Source organism: Ceratotherium simum, chromosome 3, assembly GCF_057802395.1.
Source record: "Ceratotherium simum simum isolate JZ-2026a chromosome 3, ASM5780239v1, whole genome shotgun sequence".
NCBI lineage: Eukaryota > Metazoa > Chordata > Mammalia > Perissodactyla > Rhinocerotidae > Ceratotherium > Ceratotherium simum.
Window position 1 is genome coordinate 93893869 of NC_141902.1, and position 22703 is coordinate 93916571.

At 40.9% G+C, this 22703-nt stretch overlaps 1 protein-coding gene across 1 annotated transcript in view; it reads right to left on the minus strand.

Moving 5' to 3' along the window:
• Positions 1-672: 672 nt before the first annotated feature.
• The window catches only part of IQGAP1 (IQ motif containing GTPase activating protein 1), a 91666-nt gene continuing 69635 nt past the window's right edge, over positions 673-22703 (minus strand). Inside the window, exons 27-38 of the mRNA XM_087428985.1 lie at positions 19305-19445; positions 19128-19212; positions 17784-18016; positions 17047-17179; positions 15632-15734; positions 15004-15139; positions 14520-14607; positions 11521-11733; positions 10612-10778; positions 8333-8455; positions 5226-5334; positions 673-2975 (exon numbers count right to left, since the gene is read on the minus strand). Of these exons, the coding sequence (XP_087285111.1) occupies positions 2862-2975; positions 5226-5334; positions 8333-8455; positions 10612-10778; positions 11521-11733; positions 14520-14607; positions 15004-15139; positions 15632-15734; positions 17047-17179; positions 17784-18016; positions 19128-19212; positions 19305-19445 (1645 nt within the window). The 3' untranslated portion in view covers positions 673-2861. The remainder of the gene's footprint in view (positions 2976-5225; positions 5335-8332; positions 8456-10611; positions 10779-11520; positions 11734-14519; positions 14608-15003; positions 15140-15631; positions 15735-17046; positions 17180-17783; positions 18017-19127; positions 19213-19304; positions 19446-22703) is intronic.

A 22703-nucleotide genomic window follows, 5' to 3' on the forward strand; every position in this document is an offset into this window, starting at 1 on the left:
TTTCCTTTTGCTGCTGTTTCCTTTTTCCATATCTAACTTCCCCTAATGTTTTCTGGTGACTTGTATGTAACACAGTACGTCCCTCAGGGAGCGTCCATGACTGTGTACTCAACCCCCAGTGTGCTGCTGTTCATAAACTAATATGAAAAGCTGCAGTTTTAAGCTTTCAGCCATTAGCCAATGAGAACTAAGTGGCATGATGTTTGTTCTCCCCACTCCCTATTTCTTTTTATGTTGAGGCTACTTTAAGCATATTACATTTAAAAAGGCTAAACTCACATATTAAAAATCGCTTTGAGGGCCGGCCCCGTGGCTTGGTGGTTAAGTGCGTGCGCTCCGCTGCCGGCGGCCCGGGTTCGGATCCCGGGTGCGCACCGAGGCACCACTCCTCCAGCCATGCTGAGGCCGCGTCCCACATACAGCAACTAGAAGGATGTGCAGCTATGACAGACAACTATGTACTGGGGCTTTGGGGAAAAATAAATAAATAAAATCTTTAAAAAAAAAAAAAATCGCTTTGAGATAAGTCAGCTATCAAATCACTGAATTGAGTTTTGCTCCTTCAAAAAGGGGTAGTTTTCTGTTGTGGTTTTCAATTATTAAATCTCATTCTAGTCAACACTGTTTAGCAGGAACTGCTAACAATGAAAGTGAGAAAAATAAACACAAACATGAACAAATGACCTTTTATTTCATACAGAGATACAAAGGCGATTGTGTGCAGCAACAATCTGATGGGCAGTCCAAATTCTTGGGAGGAAGTAAATTCATGGTAAATGTCATGATGGCTGGTGGAAGAGAAGGTCAAAGAAGGAGAGAGATGAGACAGGGAAGGCTACAGCTAATAAATAAAAGTAATAAGAGCTACATGGTTTCAATGTCACAACTTGAGTTTGTTCAGACATTCTCAATGCTATTAAAACCATAATTCGATATAGTTACTATCAAAATTCTTGAAGTACATTCTGTGCTATTTTGCATTAGAAGTTGTATCAAGGGAAGTATAATCCTCAAAAATAATTGAAACATCATATTTTATTAAAGGAGTTGTAAACTTTGCTCATTGTCTGTCATGGGGCCCGACAAGCACTTGGGATGGGTATCCTCTTTTAAGATAAAAGTGTTGACACTTTGGTTGGTACTAATTTTTGAGGCAATGCTAGTTGTAATAGCATCTTCTTTTAATCTGAGGAAAATATTTACTAAAAAATTGTTGAGCAAAAACCCTCAGGGTAGTAGAGGCCCCTTCTATGGTACTTCACACCTCTCTGTTCACCTGCCTGTGGGCCGCCTGGAGTGTGTATAAAGATTCAGACAATTTACATCTGCACCTGTGGACCTGACGAGTAAACAGTCTATCATGAAAAACACGTCTCCGACACTTACATTTGTAACAGGAATACTTCACATAATTTGTTATGAATGAAACAGTTTATTGGCTTTAAATATACATCAGGAAGTTTTCAAATGTTAGTTTATGTTGTAGGATAAAAGAATAGTGAACCAACACATCAGAGAAAGTGGAGGCTCAGTAGCATGATTTCAATATATTTTCCTGGATAAACAGATTTTTTAAAAAAGTATATGACTTTTTATCTAAGAACAAAAGTTTCTTAAATTCAATGTTGAGAACTGAATTGTTTTTGAATAAACCCAGAAAACTGGAGCTCATAAAATAAAAGCACCGTGTGTGCAGCAAGAGAAAAGAGAAAGAAATGAGGAAAAATAGATTTTAATATCAGGTGTAACATTGGTTGGCTGGTTTTGTTTTTGTTTCAGTCTATTTAAGGCAGGATTATCTCTCTGCAACCCTGTAGATAAATCCTAGTGTTTTAGCTATAAGAAAGTTCTAAGAGTTCAGATATACAGATAAGCCAATTTTTTAAAAACCCTTTTCTTATAGTATTCTAAAGGCTTTTGAAGCATTATATAAATCTTTAAATTCCTATCATCCACATTTTAAGAAATAAATCTACATTTTAATAAGGCACTCAAGATATAAAACAGTTTTGAAAACAATTACATCCTACGCTAGGGCTAACCCATTCCTTTGCTATAGGGACAGAGTGGACTGTCTTCCTGAATCTAGTCAATCTCTGAGCACCAACACAAACAAGCAGGTGCCTCAACCATTCTGAACTTACCTAAATAGTCGAATTCTATCAGTGGGACTCTCCTATCCACTGATAAGAGAGTTACACTAACAGAATTGTCCAAATTTAATGGTGAAATTTAAAAACAGTATCTTGCCTTTTCTAGAAATGCTTCCTTTGAACACAGAACAGTGACTTCTATTAGCTCCTGCCCAGAAAGGAAAACAGAATGGAGGAGAACCTGTGATCCCCCGTATCCTTCATTTTTACTGACGGGACAGAAACATAAAGGAATTTTACTTTTAAATGACAACCTAATAAACTATAAATAACCTGACATTTTCACTGTGTGTCTTAAATGTATGTATGTTATTGGTGCTAATAGCATCCTCTTCTAAATACAAGAATTCAAATCCCACCATCCCTATTGCTAATAAAAACAAACACCAAAGCTTACAATACAGTAATGAAACCTCTAATACCGTAACAACAGAGATTTTAGTGGAGCTTCCACTCTTTCCTAAGTGACAGAAGAAAACGAAGGAACAAAAAGGGTCAGACTAAGCCTGAAATACAATTTCACTATGAAAAAAGGGCAACAACTGTCCCATTAAAGCAGGGGGAGTTAGGAATGTGGCAGTGGGAGTGTATCAAATCAAGACATTGTTCTGGGCTGGGTCTTCGCTTCCAATGAGTAGAGAAGGACCTAGAAAGGTGGCCATGAGGCACTTCTTTCCTTCTCCTTCTGGGCTGGCAGCAAACGGTCAATTACTTCCCGTAGAACTTTTTGTTGAGAAGGAAGATCAGAAGGTTGACGTTTACTTTAGCTCGATCAAATAATTTCATGACTGCAACTCCTTCATATTGCAGCTGCAGCAGGTCCTGTTCAAAAAAACATTCTGACAGTCAATCAAGTCTATGCAATAAGAAAAGAAAGGACACAGTGTAGGGAAGGGACCAGAAGGAGTGAGGCATGCCTTGTGTGCCAGATGTGAAATGGGGTAAGAAGAAAGTTTCCAACTAGGAACTGCCCACTGCACAAGCACCCTGCGAGCTGGAGGAACAGGGCTCGTTGGTCAACCAAATTTTCTGGTACATTTGGAGTTAAGAAGTCATGTGGTTCATATCAAAATACACAAAACATGGAAAGAAAAAGCCACATGTTCAGTTTTCACACATATCTATGCCTTTTATTTCAGAGGTTACAATAATGTGACTCCAGTTTGTCTAAGTGATGGGTCACCTGGAGAAGGTGAAGGCATTTCAATCCATGATGAAATACACTAATCACTGAAAACAAGAAAGGCCAATAATGCTGTCTGAACAACGAGTCTTAAGTTCTATTTCACACGAGAAAGCTTTTATATTCTAAAGGCAAGGGAAAAAGAGAGGACTAACGTTTCTTATGCGCCTACTATGTGCTCAACACTGTATAAGCATACTATATAGTGTCTTTCAAGTCCTGACAAAAGTCCTGTGAGGTGTGATTATCCCAAGTTTAAAGATGAGGCTACTGAGGCTCTGAGATGTTAATGACTTGCCGAACAGTACAGAGTTGGACGTGGTGAATCTAGATCTGACTGCTTTTCCCACTACCCTCCACTGTCCAGAACAAATTTAGGAAATCTAAGTGGTCTCACCCCTAAACTTCAGAAGAGTGGTGATGAGAAAGCAAGAGTCAAAGGGCTTGAAGGGACCCCAAAAGTTTAACTAATTCATCTTTTGTAAAAATCTGAGCAGCTCCATGAGGACGAGGAGCCTGGTGCGTCACCTGTGCCTAACATAATACCTTTTTTTTTTTTTAAAGATTTTATTTATTTATTTTTTTCCCCAAAGCCCCAGTAGATAGTTGTGTGTCATAGCTGCACATCCGTCCAGCTGCTGTATGTGGGACGTGGCCCCAGCATGGCCGGAGAAGCGGCGCGTCGGCGCACGCCCGGGATCCGAACCCGGGCCGCCAGCAGCAGAGCGCACGCACTCGACGGCTAAGCCACAGGGCCGGCCCCTAACATAATACCTTGCACCTGGCAGTCATTCCACATTTAATAAATTTGTGCATGGATGAATACATTACCTGAGGCAGACTGGGCGGCCTATATGAATTTGGTGAAACTGAGGGAATAACAGGATCTTTTTTTTGTGTAAGTACTTTAGTTAGCTATGTGCATCACAAAATCATTTCACATTTGTTCAACCAATATGTTTTGAGAGCCTACTAGCCATCAAGAAGGAAGTAAAGAAATACTACCTGTCCTTAAGGAGTTCACAGTTTGAGGGGCGGTGAGAGAGAAATAGGTCAACACCTACTGTAGGCAGAGGCTGTCTCTAAAGGGGATGGAAGCAAAGGAGAAACCAGCTGCGGCTGGGCTGGTGGGGCGAGGCTTCAGGGGAGGTAACACACACGTGAGTGCTCAATAAACGATGGCGGAATGGAGGAGGAGGATAGTGAAGGGAAGGCCCCAATTGCGGGGGGCAGCATGTGCAACAGCCCACATGCACATTCAGAGAAAGGCACCTGCCCAGTCTGACGGCACAGCAGTGTGAAGCAGTGCAAAAGAGTCTGGACGTTCCCTAGGAATCCTCTCACGGCCCTGATATTTTTTAATGCATAAAAATTAGAGATATTTCAGAATAAAAATTAGGGGTAATTATGCTTTTGAAAATGATTCACAGAAGAGTTCTTTTTGAATTTAAAATGAGAGTCAGTTTACAAGGATGCAATCTACACACACCTTGTCAGAAATACACCGTTAAGCACCTATATCAAATTAAAATGAGAGGGAAAAAACAAGATTTCAAGCTACCGAGAGGGCTTACAATTTTGCACTGTCAAGATCTGTACTTCAGCATTTTGTTCAAGTCCAAGGTATCAGCTCAATTTAGTGGCTACACTAAGTGGAAGCTTCAGATAAATGCTTCCTGAAGATTCACACATCTGCAAAAGCTCTCCAGAGTGCGCAGACCAAATCAGACACAAAAATCCTGAGCTCCTTCCCCCAGTGTGGTGCCCAGCTCACTGCTGAACGTGGACCACTGTCCCCAAAAGGGTCTCCTTTCTATCGATTCTCGTACCTCACAAGAACACAACTACTTCAAGCAGAGAGCTTTCGGTTCTACCTGGTGCATACCCACCTGATAATGTAGCATAAATGTCTCCATCTGAACTCCCATGAATTTGGCTTTCACTTCAAAGTCTCCAACTTCCTCTGTTGGACTGATTTCAAAGATAACGTTTTTAAACCTGTTGAAACATAACATCACAAGGGTGTGATTTTCATACACAACTATTCTGTGAAATGTGGAAAGGAGATAAACCATGTCTTCAAGAGTGAGAAGGAGTACAAATAAAGGTCCCAAGTCCTTCTGTAGGAGGAGCGGCCCAGGGCTGCTGCTCTCAGTACCAAGGGCTGTGGGATCTGGAGAGAGGAACGGCAACCTCTCCCGCAGCACATGCATTCTACTGAAAGAGGGGCCACTGAGGCATGCCACAATGGCCTCGGAAGGGATGGTGTCAGAGGGATTCTCTTAGCTTTTCGTGTGGCCCTTGCTGAAACATAACGATAAAAGGAGAATCAAGAGGAAACTGGGCTGAAAGGAGAGAGGAAAGGGTGTGTGTGTGAATGCACACGTGTGAGGACTGGAAGAAGTGAGTAAATAAACAAAATGGGGTCAGAACAAAAGAACCAAGAGAGGAGGTTTTCTGGAAAGAGTAGGTGCTAGAGATATAAATGCATTGAGTATTACCAAAGATAAATCGTTCTTACTGAAAATGTTTAATGTTTAAGGTATCACTCATTTTTAACACGTTATCTGCCTGCAAATTTTATGGCACCAGGAGAAGGTGGAAATATGCTGTCTCCCAGGTGATCAAAGTATATCACCCCAGATTTCCAGAACTCCACTACAGAGCAAACTTGTCTATTGTGAACAGAGCTGAGAACCATAAAGGATGCAAAAGAGGCCACTGAGACGTTAAAAGAGAGGTCACAATATCCATGCACTAAAACACATGCATTTTACTCAACAGATCTTCACAGGTTATCCCTTAAAGATATTTATTTTATAAATTTCTTTATAAAATAATTTTATTTTAACTGGTTTGTTTTATTATCTGGTTTCTAAGCCCATAGTAGCAAATTAAAAAGTAAGGCAAATAATGGTAGGCCCTTGAACAGTAGTGAAAATAATGACAAAAAGAAGGCAAGAGATAATAAATATTATGGAACAGATTTGAAAAATGCACAAGGTGCTCAATCAAAAAATCCCACAAAAGACCAAGGACCCCAAGTGAAAAAAAAGACCAGGGAAAATATAGATTAATAAGCCATGATTTTAAAAAAGTACACACACACACACGCAAAACTCCATCAGAATTCTAAGAAATGCAAAACTTAATAATGAGATACTACTTTTTAACTATTGAATTCAAAAATATCAAAAATTATTTTATTATTCAATGATGGCAAGGGAGTAGGGAGACAATTAAGCACTTTCATACACATTTCAGACACTACTAGAAAATACTTGGCAATATATATAAGAATTAAAAAATTTTTTTCAACTCCTATGGAAAACAGTATGGCACTTCCTCAAAAAATTAAAAATGGAACTATCATAAGATCCAGCAATCCCACATCTGGGTATATATCCAAAAGAACTGAAAGCAGGATCTCAAAGAGATGTTTACAATTCCATGTTCATAGCAGCAGCATTCACAATAGCAAAGAGGTGAAAGCAACCCAAATGTCCATCAATGGAGGAATGGATAACCAAAATGTGGCATATACATACAATGGAATACTTCTCAGCCTTGAAAAGGATGGAAATCAGTCACATGTCACAATACAGATGAATCGTATGGACATCATGCTAAGTGCAATAAGCCAAGGAACAAAAAGACAAGTACTGATTGGTTCCACTTAAATGAGGTACCAAGAGCAGTCAAATTCATAGAAACAGGGAGTACAATGTTGGTTGCCCGGGTCTGGGGGAAAGGGGAAATGCAGAGTTGATTAATAAGTATAGTTTCAGTTTTGTAAGATGAAAAGGTTCTGGAGATCTGTTACACAACAATGTGAATATATTTAACACTACTGAACCATATGCTTAAAATAGTAAAGATGGTAAATTTTATGTTTTGTGTTTTTTATAATAAAAAAAATTTTTTTTTACTCTGATCAGAAATTCCATTTTTAGGTATCTATCATGAAAAAAAAAATCACAGGTAGGATCAAAGATTTACATAAAAAGGTGTTATCACATGTGTAATAATGTAAAAAATAAAATCAACTTAAATGTACAATAGATGAATGGCTGAATTATAACTACAATATGGAATATTATGTGGCCAGTAAAAAGGACACTTTCAAAGAACGTGAAAAATGCTCATAATATGTTATGAGAAAAAAGTTGGATACATGACTATAAACAGTATAATCCAATTTACATTAAAAAAATAAGTACGTAGATAAGTAAGTGGGTGGTTAAATAATCTTTATGTGAATAGAAGCACAGAAGAAAATATACTAAAATGATTTCAGTGGTTATCTTTGGCTTGTAGGATTAAAGGTGCTTTTTCTTTATGCTTTTCCTTATTTTCAAAGTTCAGTAATCAATACATATTATTTTAGAATCAGAAAAACATCAAAGTTTCTTTTTAAATGAAGTTTTTTGTTTTTGTGGGTTTCTTTAAACAGACACAGATCAGAAAGCTCAGCGGCCTGAACTCACAGGGCTGCCTGAGAAGGTGCCTAATAAACGCTTGCTAACGCCTGCTGGGCCAAGGGCCCAGGGTAGACAGTCAGGTGAGCTCTGCGCATCACGCGCAAAGCAAGCTGGCGCTCCCTGGAAAAGAAAATGAAGGGAAGTCCCTGGTTCCTATCCTCAGGTGGCATAAAGTCAAGTCTTCTTCTTGTTATTCTTATTTATTCTTGGTTTAGACATAGAAAAAATGGCTTCCCGCTTAAAGAGGAAAAATTAAGATGGGACCCACACAAGCAGGTGTGAACATGTCCTGAGACAAATGTTCCACAAACAAGGAAAAGAAATACTTTCCCTTCTATGACAGACAAGTTAACTCTGAGTATTAGGCCTAATTCTGCACATAAATGTATATATAGATAGAAAATGGAAAAACGACCATACCACATAACAGAAATAAAGGCAATAAGATAAAGATGTGATAAATGCAGAAATTAAAAAATCAATGCATAAAACCAAGTAAAAATGTAAATACTCACTGATTCACTTGCAGGTCCTCAATTTCCAGAAGAACTCCTTTTTCATGTAGTCTTGCTGCCGTATATTTCAGAGAAATCTTTTTGCTTTTCTTTCCTTTCATTTCCCTAGGCTTCTTGGAGACCCTGTAAAACTCACATCGTGTCACTTTTATTCTATAAGTAACTATCTACTACAAGTCTGTTGGTAATTCAAGGATATGAGGTCAAAAAGCAAACTTCCCATACATGAGCATAAGTAATAGACCAATTCTAAAATGGCAAATAAATGTTAACATTAGCCTAAGCAGGGCCTGCCCGGTGGCGCAAGCGGTTAAGTGCTCGCGCTCCGCTGCGGCGGCCCGGGGTTCGCCGGTTCAGATTCCAGGCGCGCAGCGATGCACTGCTTGGCAAGCCATAGCTGTGGCGGTGTCCCATATAAAGTGGAGGAAGATGGGCACGGATGTTAGCCCAGGGCCAGTCTTCCTCAGCAAAAAAAGAGGAGGATTGGCAGATGTTAGCACAAGGCTGATCTCCTCACAAAAAAACAAACAAACAAAAAAACATTAGCCTAAGCAGTATCTCTGCAAAACAGGGCAAACATTACTAAATTGATTTTGTCTTTAATTTAAATTATATTTGAGAACACACCATGAATTTGACAGTATCTTAATCCTCCTATGTCCCTCTTGGAACCTAAGCACCTACAAGTAAGAGTGAGGGCTTCTAATGGTAGCCTGAGGGAACTTTACTGAATCCCAGAGGATTCACTCTAAGCCCCTCGGCTGTGCAGGGGAAAAATAAAATCTCATAATAAAAATTGCAGCATAGCGATTACAGAGGAACGAGAGCAAGGAAAAAGAAACAGATGTTAGGAGGCTATTGGGATAATCAAAGCAAGAAGTGATAAGAAAAGCAAGCAAGGGAAGAACAGAGATAAATAAGAACAGGGATTTGGGACTCCCAGGGGAGGGTCTCAAGAAATGGGGCAGAAATGCTGGTAGGACCATAAAAGGGAATAATCCCTATGGAAGGCAACTGAAATGATCTATCAAAATCACAATTGTACAAAACTTTTGACCCAGCAATTCCACTTTTGGGAAGTTATTTTCAAAAATATGCCCACATTTGCAAAATGACATATGTACAAGAGGTTATTTGTTGCAGAACCTTTCATAATAAGTAATTGGAAACAAGGCAAATGTCTATCAGCGGAGGACTGATTAAATAGTTATATCTATCTATGCAATGCAATACTATGCAGCCATTAAAAAAGAAATGAGAACCTAGCTCTGTCTGCTTAGAAGGCCTAGAAGCAATGACGACTCCATGGCAATGAGCACACCTAGTGCCTAGACCTTGGCTTCTAAATACCATTCTTCATTAAAAGGAACCAGGGATGCTTGGAGAAATAGCTAATTCCAAGCCTGGGAGGAGGAAAGTAGAAGTTGAACCAGAAACATCTACGCCATAAAGTCCAGAAGTGCTCAAACAATGATAGGGACATGTCAAAAGGACACAAGAGCCCACCCTGCAGGCAGGGTTAGGTGGACCTGATTCTTATCCCTTCTCACCAGCCTTGCCTCACTCCAGAAGTCTCTCAGGGAGGGAGAGAAAAAGAGAAAGAGCGGAAGTGGAAGAGTGAGTGAGCCAGGAGAGGGGAAGCTGACGTGACAAACGTTAAAGACAGGTGATCTGGGTGAAGGGTATGTGGGTGTCTATTGTTCTATTCACTCAACCTTTCTTAGGTTTTAAAATTCTTAAAACGAAGCTAGGAGTGAAAAATAAACTGACCCTACAAGTAGCACCTGCACTTAGCACCTCACCTCTCTGGGTTTTCAGTTTCCCTCCCTGTAAAATGGGCATGCAGATGGTTTATGGCCAGAGCCAGGAAGGCTGCATCAGACTTTCCTTGGCAGCTGGGAAAATGTCAAGGTCTGGGATCCCGCCCCCAGGAGGTATAGAGAAGGCCAGGGAATCGAAATGTTTATAATACTCCTTAAGTGATTTTGAGGCACATCTAGGTTTTGGGACCACTAGATTATCTCCTTTCATGATTCTTTAATTTCTAGGGCCAAGAAGGTGTTTTGGAACAAGGGATGCTTAGAAATAAGCATCCTTGAAACCCTCCACACATTATTTATTTACATCATACAATAACAAATGGAACTGGGAAATTATGCAAATAATTAGAAGCAAAATAAAGAACTGATGCAGTAAGTAGATCCAGTGTGTTTTAAGTAAAAATTTCCAATGTCACTTCAGTTGCCTCTACTTCATTGATTCTCTAAAACAATACTCACTTGCCCTTGCTGGCTAAGTTATCCAAGCAGGTTTTGATATAGCTTTTATAGTAATCCACCTGCTCTCCATAGAAGCTTGCCTTTGAGTTCAGAGCAGCATATGTCTGTTGCAATTTCACCAGTTCAGCCTTTCTCCTCTGTCGGTATCTCCGCTGATTCCGAATATCCTGAGACATAATTATTAAAATTAGGAAAATAATGATAGATACCATGTGTTTCTTGAATCACTAACACTAGAACCCAGCAGTGCTTAACCTTGCCTTGCATGACCACACATTCTTAACAGGCAGCAATTTATGTTAAAAAATAACCAAAGAAATTCAGATCTCATCAATTTTTTTCCCATTTATATTTTCTAGAGGTAGGGAAATGTGTTACTTTTACAGATTTCTAGATTCTTAGAATTTACTTGCAAAGCTGGTTTAAACCTCTTAAATATGTTGTCAGGAGAGGGAGAAAAGGTAATTTTAATATATCAATGATCAAGCTCCCAGGTGTGCATGACATTATCTTAGTGCGACAGCAGAGAACATCTAAACTCTCAGCTTGCACCAGAGCCCCTTACTTCGATTCACACAAATCAAGGATTTGATGATCAGCTTGATGTGAATTTATATTTCATAGTAATTGTTAAAAAGATTTGGAAGAATTCTTTAAGGCCAAAGACAAACTGAGACACAGGAAACACTAATTAGGGTCTTCTCCCTATTAATTTCAGCTGTGGAATAAGTCATCAAAGGGAGGGCAAGGTCCTCGTGCTGGAAGAGTAAGCAATGATTCCGCAAAGGAGAGGATACTAATTTGCCCATAAACTGAAGGCATGTTGTCATCTGAACAGCTACTGTCTCTTTACAAGCCTGAGACAGCCTTAAGCACGGCCAGGCCATCAACGTCCCCCAAATGCAGTACCCTCGCAATGTCGTTGATCAGTTCCTGGTATTTGTTCTTTGGGTCCACAGTCCCAAGCTCCGTTAGCTTCTTCAAGCCCGACTGGATCTTTTCTTTCTTCTCTTGAACAGTGAGGTTGTTGTCTTCCTTTACATACTTTGACTTTTTCATCTTGTCGGGAGTTTTGGCATCACGAATAGCGCGTCTCTGCATGGCTCTCTGATGTTCTGCTTCCTACAGATAAGATAAAGAAGTCCCTGGCAAGTTCACCACACCAATCTGAAACCTGAATTTATACAGCTCTCCAACCTCATTCTGGAAACAGAAACATTCTGGAAACCTCATTCTGGAACAAACTTACTCCCTGACAACTGACAGAGAAATGGCATGAAGCAGAGGCAGATCTCGTTCATCTAGCAGAGATGCAGCTATGAGAGGACACAGCTTCTTTCCTGGACTCTCAGGTATGGTCAAGAGATTGGGCTTTACTGGCTACAAAATCCCTCATTTTTTCCCTATCACATTTTGGGTCAGGAAAGCCATTTAATTTTATTTGAAACACAGCTCAATGAATGTTATCACCACACCAATCCATCACCAGTGATCAGTAAATTCTTGCTAAGTCTTTTTGCCACTTTGTCTAGGCTGAATCACGCTCAAGTGTTCCCTCTGCTTTAAATACTGGCTGCAAACACCAGTATATTGAAAATAAAAAGACCTTACCTTGATCCTTCTATCTTTCCTAGTCAACATACAATGTTTGTCCATTATGTACCTGCCTGACATATGATCCATACTTGCTGTTCCATTCTTCCAGCACTTTCTCCTTTAACTCCTTGCAATCTGGCTCTGCATCTATTGCTTTCATCACCAATTACCATTCCCCCCACCCCAAATCCAGTGGCTTTTCTTAGTTGTCACCTTGCTCATCATCTCTGCATTTTCTTCTTGTCTTAAGCATGCGTTTGGTACCGCCAAGTGACCCATGGTCATTTCTCTGTAACTGTTGGTCATTTCTCTGTAACTGTTCACTCTCAATACTTCAAAGATCGCTTCTATGCTGATAGATCCCAAATTTTTGTGGCTAAGGCTCTGGTACCATATTTTGAACTGTTTGTACTGGGATGTTTACATTTAGGATAGCTTGTAATTCCTCCCAGACCGGTGCAATTCCCTTTTCTTCTAATGTCAAGACTACTCTGCATCATATAACGCAAAGAGCATAAACTTTGGAGTTAGAACTGGATCCAGGTCTGGTTCTGCCACTACCAGCAGATGATCTTGGGCAAGTTATTTAACCTCTAAGGGTCTTGGTTTCCTCATCTGTAAAATGAGGAGGAGAAGACTCACCTCATAGGGATAGTGCAAGGATTAAATGAAAGAACATAGGTGAAAGCACCAAACTAACAGGGGGTTCTCAATAAAGATTGGTTCCTCCTTCCCTACTTCAAACTTCCTTCTGGTTAAACAAGTGGCAGGGGGCCGGCCCCGTGGCTTAGCGGTTAAGCGTGTGCCCTCTGCTACTGGCGGCCCAGGTTCGGATCCCGGGCGTGCACCGATGCACCGCTTCTCTGGCCATGCTGAGGTCTCGTCCCACATACAGCAACTAGAAGGATGTGCAACTATGACATACAACTATCTATTGGGGCTTTGGGGAAAGAAAGGAGGAGGACTGGCAATAGATGTTAGCTCAGAGCCAGTCTTCCTCAGCAAAAAGAGGAGGATTGGCATGGATGTTAGCTCAAGGGCTGATCTTCCTCACAAAAACAAACAAACAAACAAACAAAAAACCAGTGGCAGGTACTGGCTATGCCTCTTTTCTTGCCCCTCACAAATGTATTCAGTAATCAAACACAGTGTCTAAAAGCTGAGAATTCATTTAAAGCAGTGGTTTTCAAATAGTCCTCTGTGCAGCCTGAAGGGTTTCCCAGAGGTATCACAGAGTCCTAGAGGGTGGCGTTCCAAGACCCCTATTCCTGGTGCTCCCAGAGTAGTTACAATTTTACCTGATTATATATTGGGTTCCAAGTAATTGTCATTTAATGAAAAGGACTCCTATGCTCAAAATTTGAAAACGAATGACTTGATCTACTTTTCTCATTTTATGAATGCAAAACAGGAGTCTTAAACATGAAGTAACTCAGCCATCCCTTCCCACTGCCATGTCACTCCCCAACCAACCGGGCCTCGGACCTTATTACACATGTGGATGACTCATCTACCATCTGCTCTGACGGCACAGCCAAATTAATCAGTACTAAATGGTCCCAAAGGTTACAAAGGCTCCTTACTCTTATCTCTCTGGTGCCAAATTCCTGTCCAGGTTTTGGGTTCTACACAATTTGTTCTCATGTTTCATTTCTCACTACTCACCTTCACCCACATCTTCTTCCTAGATATGTGGGTCTGGTCACGACATGCCCATCCCCCCTTTGTGCCTCTGTTCTGGTGGACTTCCAGGCCTCGAGTGTCTCTCTTGTCTTACGTGCACACCCAAACCCCCTCCACTCTTTCTAAGTGTGGGTCAAGTTCCACTTCTTCCTGATGCTTTGCTCCTCACTGACCTTTTTCCTGAACTTCTAGCATTTTTATAGCCAACACTACAGTTAATTTTTAATGGTTTTCTAATTGTTTCAGGCATATATATCACATTTCCCCAACTGAATCACGAGTTCATTGAATTTAGGAGCCACATTCTTCTATCTACCAAGGCACTTAAAAAATTCTAACTATATGATATTCAATACATTACTGGGCAGACTCACTGATTCTGCCTCAGGTTAAATTAAAACACCCGCACACACTGCACCTAAGTGCAGTGAGCCTTGTGCACTGAGAACATCTGCCTCTGGATTTAAGAACCAACAACTTTCTCAGCAAGCCCTCACCACCACCATCCTCCAGTCCACCCCCAGGTTACCACCTGTTGTCATCTATATCCCTCCTTAACTATGGCATGCGCCTATCATGGGAGCACCTATGTACCTTATTACAGTATATGTTAAACTCCTAAATTTTACCTGTTCACTGGTAGCTGGTGTTTCTAGGATTTCAGTCAAGGTCTCGCCTGGCTGGAATCGGATGACATCCACAATTAAACGTTTGGTGCTGAAAGAAGATGGGGAAAGCATTTAAACACTACGAGGTGTTCTACTTCCTCTCAAATGGACCTAGGCAGCAGCAGTACAAACACCACTTCACAGAGGTCCCACTGGGCAGCTGCTAACACAAGGTACTCAAGGCCCCAGGCTTATTTATGCATCTCTAACAGAGTGGGTACTAAGGTTAGGATTTCCAGGATATAAATTTCATTTTAGCATCTTGTTAGCAAATAAGGCAGATAAGTCCATGATACATGCCAGGTGTAATACATGAGTGACCAGAATTATGACAGGCTTAAAAGGCCAAGATGATCATTTCAGGTATGAATAAGCAGACTTGTTCATCAAGGCCAAGGGATCATCGGATTACGTTCACTCCATTCTTCCGACTTTCAATACTCACTTCAGTAAGATGGTCCGTGCGTCCATTTCTGCATTCTCATCTCCAGGCACATCAAACTTGTTGGTCAGTGTGAGAGATACTTCTGTCTTAGCCAGCGCTTCCTTGTTTGGGTCATTTAAGTTGCCAGAGCTTTCTCCTAAAGTTTTTGGAGGGTAGAAAGAATCAGTATAATAAAGAGCAGCAATATTGGAGAGGAGATATTAATACAAATAAAAAATAATGTAAGTCTAAGAAGATACCTAGAATAAGCCAACATGTATACTGTGGCAAGGACACCTTTTACTGAGAAATAAAATACATGCCAAATGATAATGGCAAAAGATCCATAATAAAATAATTTCATAAATGTTTAACAAATCATTTCAACACTGTAATATTATGATTCTGTCTCAAAATGCTCTGTTGATTTTATAGGACTTATAATTTCTAATTATATGATTTTGTGTATATATACATTTAAAATGATCTCTTCCACTGGATTTCAGTTCCTCACAAACAGGGCCACACCTGTTTTCTTCCCCAGTGTATATTCAGAGCTTGAACAGTGCAGAGACAGAGGAGGTGACAATTACACCCTCCTCTGTCATGTTCCCCTCTCACCTTCTGGGCAGTTAAGTCAGAACTTTACCTATCAGGGACTCGATGGTGGGCACCTCGCCAAGGTCGTCAAGCAGCTCATGGATTGGATCATTGTGCTCTGGAGCAATGGCATCCTGGTGATCTAACAGGAGCTGCATCGAATACCCAGGGATCAATTCCATTTACACACTCAACCCATTAGCTCTCGTCCCTGCCCACAAAGTCTAATAGCACAAAAGAGGTTAGATAACAAAGTTCCTACATTCAAAGGACTGACAAGTCAATCCTCAGCAAACTAACCCAAATAAACAATATAATATATAAAGTATCACACTGGCCTCTGTTGAATGACTTATGTTATTATGTATGGAGAGAAAACACTGCTACTCTCTCAACCTCATGGATATAAGGGATTTAAATATACCTATGTAAGAAAGAACAAAACCCACAGAGTTTAATATCCAAAATCATCAATGTACCCTACAACCAGTTCAAATAACTCACATTCATACTTGTACTTAACATTTCCAGTATACAATATCTTTTAATCCAGAGAAAAGCAAACCGGATCAATGTTATCATTATCTCAGGGACACTCAAGCAAAGCCTTGAAGATGCTATTATCTGAGGTGACGTCCTCAGAAGTGACAATACTTGAAATTTCATTTACATTTTATGTATTTCCTTATTTCCTGTTCTATACGCCTCTAACAGGGAAAGGAATGAATTATAAAAATTTGGGGGAAAAAAGAAGCATCCAAGGGAAAATCACTCTAAGGTGACACGAAGGGAAAAGTTAGTATTCTAGATCATGTTAGAAAAATAATACCAAGGCCCAGGGTAAAAAGAAGGAAGAGTAACAAAAGTATTTTATCAAGTCCCTATATCAGCGCCCACAATGGAGATTGTGGAGCCCACCCTTGGGGATTCTGATTCAGTAGGCCTATGGTGGGGTTCAGGAACTCCATTTTCTTTTTTTTGTGTGTGAGGAAGATTAGCCCTGAGCTAACATCTGTTGCCAATCCTCCTCTTTTTGCTAAGGAAGATTGGCCCTGGGCTAACATCCATGCCCATCTTCCTCTACTTTATATGGGACGCCACCACAGCATCACTTGACAAGCGGTGCGTAGGTCCGTGCCTGGGATCTGAACCTGCAAACCCTGGGCTGCCAAAATGGAGTGTGTGAACTTAACCACGATGCCACTGGGCCAGCCCCTTGGGAACTCCATTTTTAACAACCAGCCCAGATGACTCTGATGCAGATGGCCTGGGATCACGTCAAGAAACTTAGCAGTAGATATCATTAAGAATAATAAGCAAAGGAAGAGAAACAACAAGACAGATTTGATGTCAGTGAGATCAAAGGAAGGTGAGATATCTGGCTTCCAGAGACGGTAAGCAGCAGTCAGGGAAGGCAATTAAGGACAGAGCAATGAAATTAAGTAATTAAAGAAAAATACTTACAGTGTGGGTGTTGATGATTTCACCAATGGAAATGTAGATCACTGGTTTGGTGAGGGTCACTAAATCAGAGTACTCATCCACATTAAATTTATCCTGAAGCTCTGGGACATCACAAGCAGCTTGGAAAAACCGTCTGAAAATAAACACAAGAGTCAGATCCCAAGAAGTGACACATGTGTGAGAAGTTGGCAAGAGGACATGCCACAAACCTTTGGAGCAATGAGTTCAAACAGAAGCCAGTAAAGACAGTTAATTCTAGGGAAACTGCTGCATGTTCGCTGTGCCTGACAGCCCTGGGACGTTGGTTCTAACAAATTTTCTCTCCATTTAGTTTTAGTTCTACCCACAAGAACTGCTCAACCATAATTTAAAACAGTTTTCAAACACCTGTGTCATCAGGAGGACCAACTTTCTCTCTAAGACAATGCCTTGAACTCAACACTGAATGTTTAACTTACAAATATTAAAAGCACTCTCCAATTCTTCTCTGATTACAAAGTAACATGTGCCTAATGTACAACCACTCTTTTTATGTTAAGTATTGACTATTTCATAGGAATACATTTTAATAGCTCAAAAATCCTCTTCACCATCTCCTGGAGCTGCGAGCACATCAAACATGTATCCTACAATACAGCAGTCCAGGGAAAGCTAGGTGGGGTATTTAATCTTGTCTTTACCCTCAGAGATAGAAACGCCCACAGAATCTTTCGAGTACCTTGTCCATTCTCCCTTACCTGAATTTCTGGTAGGACTGGGAAAGATATTCATTAATGATGCTTAAGTGAGCATTATCTCCCAGAAACATCTTATTGGAAGCTGCATGCTGGAGCATCTTGGCAATGGAGCCAAGATTTCGGCGTTGGTCTGTGGTAAGCTGGCCTCCTGCCGACAGGTCAATGATGTCAAAGGCATCAGGAGCAACAATAGCTGGATTCATGTATCGATAGTAAAGCAAGTTACCAATAATCTGGGAACAGAGGAAAAAGAAAGATGGGTGTTAAAAACCAGTCCACCAAGTAAGCCACAAATGACTTTGCTAGCAATGAAAACCAGAAAATGCAGTCCTGTGAGGAAAAAATAAACACTACACACTCACACACACACATGCATGCATGCACACATACTTTCTCTCAAGGCCTGAAACTAAAATGACCAAACATCCCTTGGTTGGATGCAGAAAAACAGAAAATGAGGACAGAACTGAAAATCACTACACTGAAAGAGCAGGTTCAGAAGGTAAAAATGATAGACTTTAAGTCTGTTATTGAGCATTTTAGGGCATCCTTCATTCACATATCATGGCAGCAAATAAGGCTGCTGTCACCCACATGCACTTTTCATTTTCATGTAGATGGGTTTTCTTTCTAAGAAGCTAATGAATATGACTAAAATAATCCTTAAACATGACTAATTAGCATAGCGCAATCTGTCCAACCCCCATCATCCTCATACTGCAGACTTCAAAGGTGGACAAGTTCATGCCTCTGCAATTAAAGTCACTCAACACACATCTCTTCCACAGAAGAATTCAAGGACAGTCACAGCATTTCCCCTAGAGTTTCATTCAGAAAAAAGTAAAATTAATTCACCTGAACAGAAAGTCTAGAATCGAGGCCTCACTGTAGGAAAGCACAGAACTAGGAGAGAGAAGAAAAAAGCGTTCAGATTAAAAAAAAAAAAAAAAAGGAAGGAGCATAGTCGAGTAAGAAAGAGTTACCAGCAACAGCCTTAGCAGAAACACCTGTGCTTGCTACCATTCACCTGCCACCAGCAGAGGGAGCAATTCTTCAGCAAAAAGATAGGCCTCAAAGTCATTTATCTCAAGACAGGAAAATCCATCGTCTCTGCTCGTTTGACGTCTGTGTGCCATTCAAACAATATAGGAACTACATAGGGACTAAGAGAGGTGTCATTTACTATTTACAATCACTTTCAAAAGCCCACATCAATGGCGAGCTACTGCCAGAATCTATGTTTAGGCACTTACTAAAGGTCTAAGGTTATCAGGTCTAGTTTTATAACTTTTTCCTCAAAGGGCTATTGAAAGGGCAAGAATGTGCCAGCTTTCAGACTCTTACCTTCAGCAGCTCATCCTCACCAGCATCGGGGAACTTCTCATGCAACGAGTCCTTCAGCACTTTGGCAATGAAGCGCATTCCATAACTGTGGGACGGACAAAACTTAGTGAGAAGGGCCTGGGAGCAGAAGGGCACTAATGCTGGGCTCTATTTGGGGTCACAATTGACGGCACTCACGGGATTTTGTCCACAGAGCTGATGATGGCTGAGAGGAATTTGTCTGTCACGGCCCGCATGTTTCTGATGGAGTTGTCTAGCCGTGTCTTTACTTCTTCATGAGCCAGAGCCTGCTCAGGGGTCACATCATAGGGTAGTTTGCTGGAAAAGCAGAAATTATCCCCAAGTATGTTAGGTTAACAGCCAGGAACAGCCTGAGCAGGACTGTGTCTTTCATAAACAGAAAGATCCAGAGAGAGCAAGTAACTTGCTCATGCTCACAGAGCTGGTAAATAGTGGGGCCAGAATTTGAACTCAGGTTTTCAACTGTGAATTGGGTGCCTTAAACTATGTGCCAGGCACTCTGATAGGCACTTGGGATAAAAGGTATTTGAGACATGATAGCTTCTCGAGTCTCTTACAATCTGGTGGGACAGACATACAAACAGGTATTTGTAAACATATTGTCCCATAAATAAGGAAGTTGACCAGAAGTGCTACAGGACCACAGAGAAGAGGCTTCTACTCAGACTGAAGGAGTCAAGGAAGACTTCCATAAGGAAGGGACATCTAAACTTAAGAAAAAGAAAGAAGAACGGTCTTCTAGGAAGATCAAATGCAAAAAAGGGGAAGAGGGAGGAGAAATGAGAGTAGAAAAGTAAACAGGGGCCAGGTCGCAGAGGGCCCTGTTATAATGCTAAGTCTGGACTTCCCTAGAAGCCAGGGAGAGCAATTAAAAGACAGGAGATGTGAATTTTGAGGAAGATTGCTCTGGCCCACCATGAGGAATGAACTGAAGATGGACAAAGATGGAGAATCACAGAGGAAAGAGATAGGAGACTAGTGCCACAGCCTGATCAAGAAAGGATGAGGGCATGAACAAGGATGCAGCAGCGGGGAGCAAGGAGACAGATCTGAGAGAGATTAAGGAGACACAATCAATGGGACTTGGTGACCCTTTGGGTACTGATGAGGGAAGTGACAGTTATATATATGAATTAAAGTAAGAGGAGCTAACAAGATCACTCAAGGAGAGGGCACTGAGTTAGAAGAAACTGGCAAGAGGTAGTAGACATACTAGAACATCGAGCCTAGGCTTAATCAGAAAGAAAATAAGGAAAAGAGGGAGCTGAAAGACAAAAATGAAATGAGGGGTCAAGGTTCTGGCACTTTCAATGAGGTCAAAAAGTAGTAATGACTATCTTGGACTAAGTGGCCCAAATCCAATCACAAGTGTCCAAATAAGAGAGAGGCAGAGGGAGATTTGGCACACACAGAGGAGGCCACGTGACCACAGAGGCAGAGACTGGAGTGACATGGCCACAAGTCAAGGAATGCCAACAGCCACCAGGAGCTGGAAGAGGCCCAGAATGGATTTTCCACTAGATCCTCCGGAGGGGGCATGGCCCTGCCCACACATTGATCTCAGCCCACTGATAACTGATTTTGGATTTCCGGCCTCCAGAACTATGAGAGGATAAATTTCTGTTGTTTTTAAGCCATGAAGTTTGTGGTAACTTGTCACAGGAGCAACAGGAAACTGATTCAAGCAGACAGGGATACAACTCCATTTGTCATATCTGAATTTGGATGAATTACAAACACAGTAAGACTACGAAAACAAGACTTCAGCAAAACTCAACAAAAACATTCTGTTTGAAACAACTGATTGTATGAAATTTATAATAAAGAGTATCGTCTATTTTATTATTTGTAAGGTATGTGCTATACATCTTTTATATCAGTAAAATTTATAACTTTATGTGTATATGCCCTTTTTTTTTTGGCTGAGGAAGATTCACTCTGTGCTAACACCTGTTGCCAATCTTCCTCTATGTTGTATGTGGGTCACTACCACAGCATGGCTGACGAGTAGTGTAGGTCCGTGCCCAGGATCTGAGCCTGTGAACCTGGGCTGCCGAAGTGGAGTGTGCCAAACTTAACCACTAGGCCACGGGGCTGGTCCCTATATGACATTTTTTAAAAAGCAGTAACGAGGAAAGGAAATGAAGTGCTAAACACAATGGTTGTAGTCAGAGAACAGAATATTATTTCTAAGATTTTAGAAGTGAACATTCCCAAGAGGTGACAAGGCCCCAGTTTGCTATGAGTTTGGTGGCTGAAACTCAGGGATCCATGACGCTTACATGCAGGATGGGCTCCCACCACACCAGTACACCTTCCAGGTAGTGGTATCAAAAAAATGTGTTCAAATCAATTTCCATTTTATGAAAAACAAAATAAGACACCAGTTTCTGACAAGCACTCACAGGAAAAAAATCCAAAAATGTCTACTGGAATTGTGATCTAAAAATGACTGACTCCACGGCGAAAGACAAATACTGTATGATTTCACTCATGTGGAAGATAAAACCACAACAACAACACACAAAGACATAAATACAGACAACAGATTGGTGGTTACCAGAAAGGAAGGGGGATAGGGAGAGGGTGAAAGGGGTAAAGAGGGTGAAAGTGTTGAACATGATGCAGTCTATACAGAAGCTGAAATACAATGATGTACACCTGAAATTTATATAATGTTATAAACCAATGTTACTGCAACTACATAAATAAATAAAATAAAAATGACTGACTCATGGACCATCAGAGGAAATATCTTAGTACCCTTGAGCCAGCGTCCATGGGGCTGTCATCTAGGGATGCCCTGAGTTGCAGGCAAAACTTCCTAGTCAAGTACTGCAGCTGACTGACCATATTTCAGGATATGAGCCTCAAGTGTGCAGGTCAATATAAAAATGGATTTTTCATCACACCTAGCAATGATCTGGTGACAGATTTACACATTACTGAGAACCAAATCAGGAGCCAAAGGATTCCCAATAGGGGATAAGCCCGTTCTAAGAGTCAGCAGAATGTTCTGTTCTCTATCTGGGGTACACCTCCCCCTTTGCCTGGTGTCCAGGTACCTGGAAAGTGGAATGATGTAGAGCAGCGCTACTCAAAGTGTGGACCAGTGCCAGTCTATGAATCAGGCCAAGACTGGATAAGGAGCTTGAGCCAGAATGTAATCAACCCACTGCTTCCTTCATTGAGAAAGTCTTGCTATGAAAAAAATGTCAGCTGGAACTAAACAGTGTGCTTAGTGACATAGAAGATTCTCAGCTACTGGTCCACAGACCATGCTTTGAGTAGCAGTGGTATGGAGAGGTACCTCCTATTCAGCTCCAGAGAATTTCATGCATGATCTGATCCTACTCCACAACAAGAAAAAACCCACCATAGATTAAGCTGCTCACCTCTCCATTCCTCACCCAAGGTAGATAAATCCAGAAACATTTGGGCTTTCCGAACCATATTTTCTCGGCATTACCCTAGTGACACACTTGTGATTTAGACACATTAATGGTGGTAGTTAAACTAAGGCCCTGGCACATAAATCTCCTGAATTATGTTAAT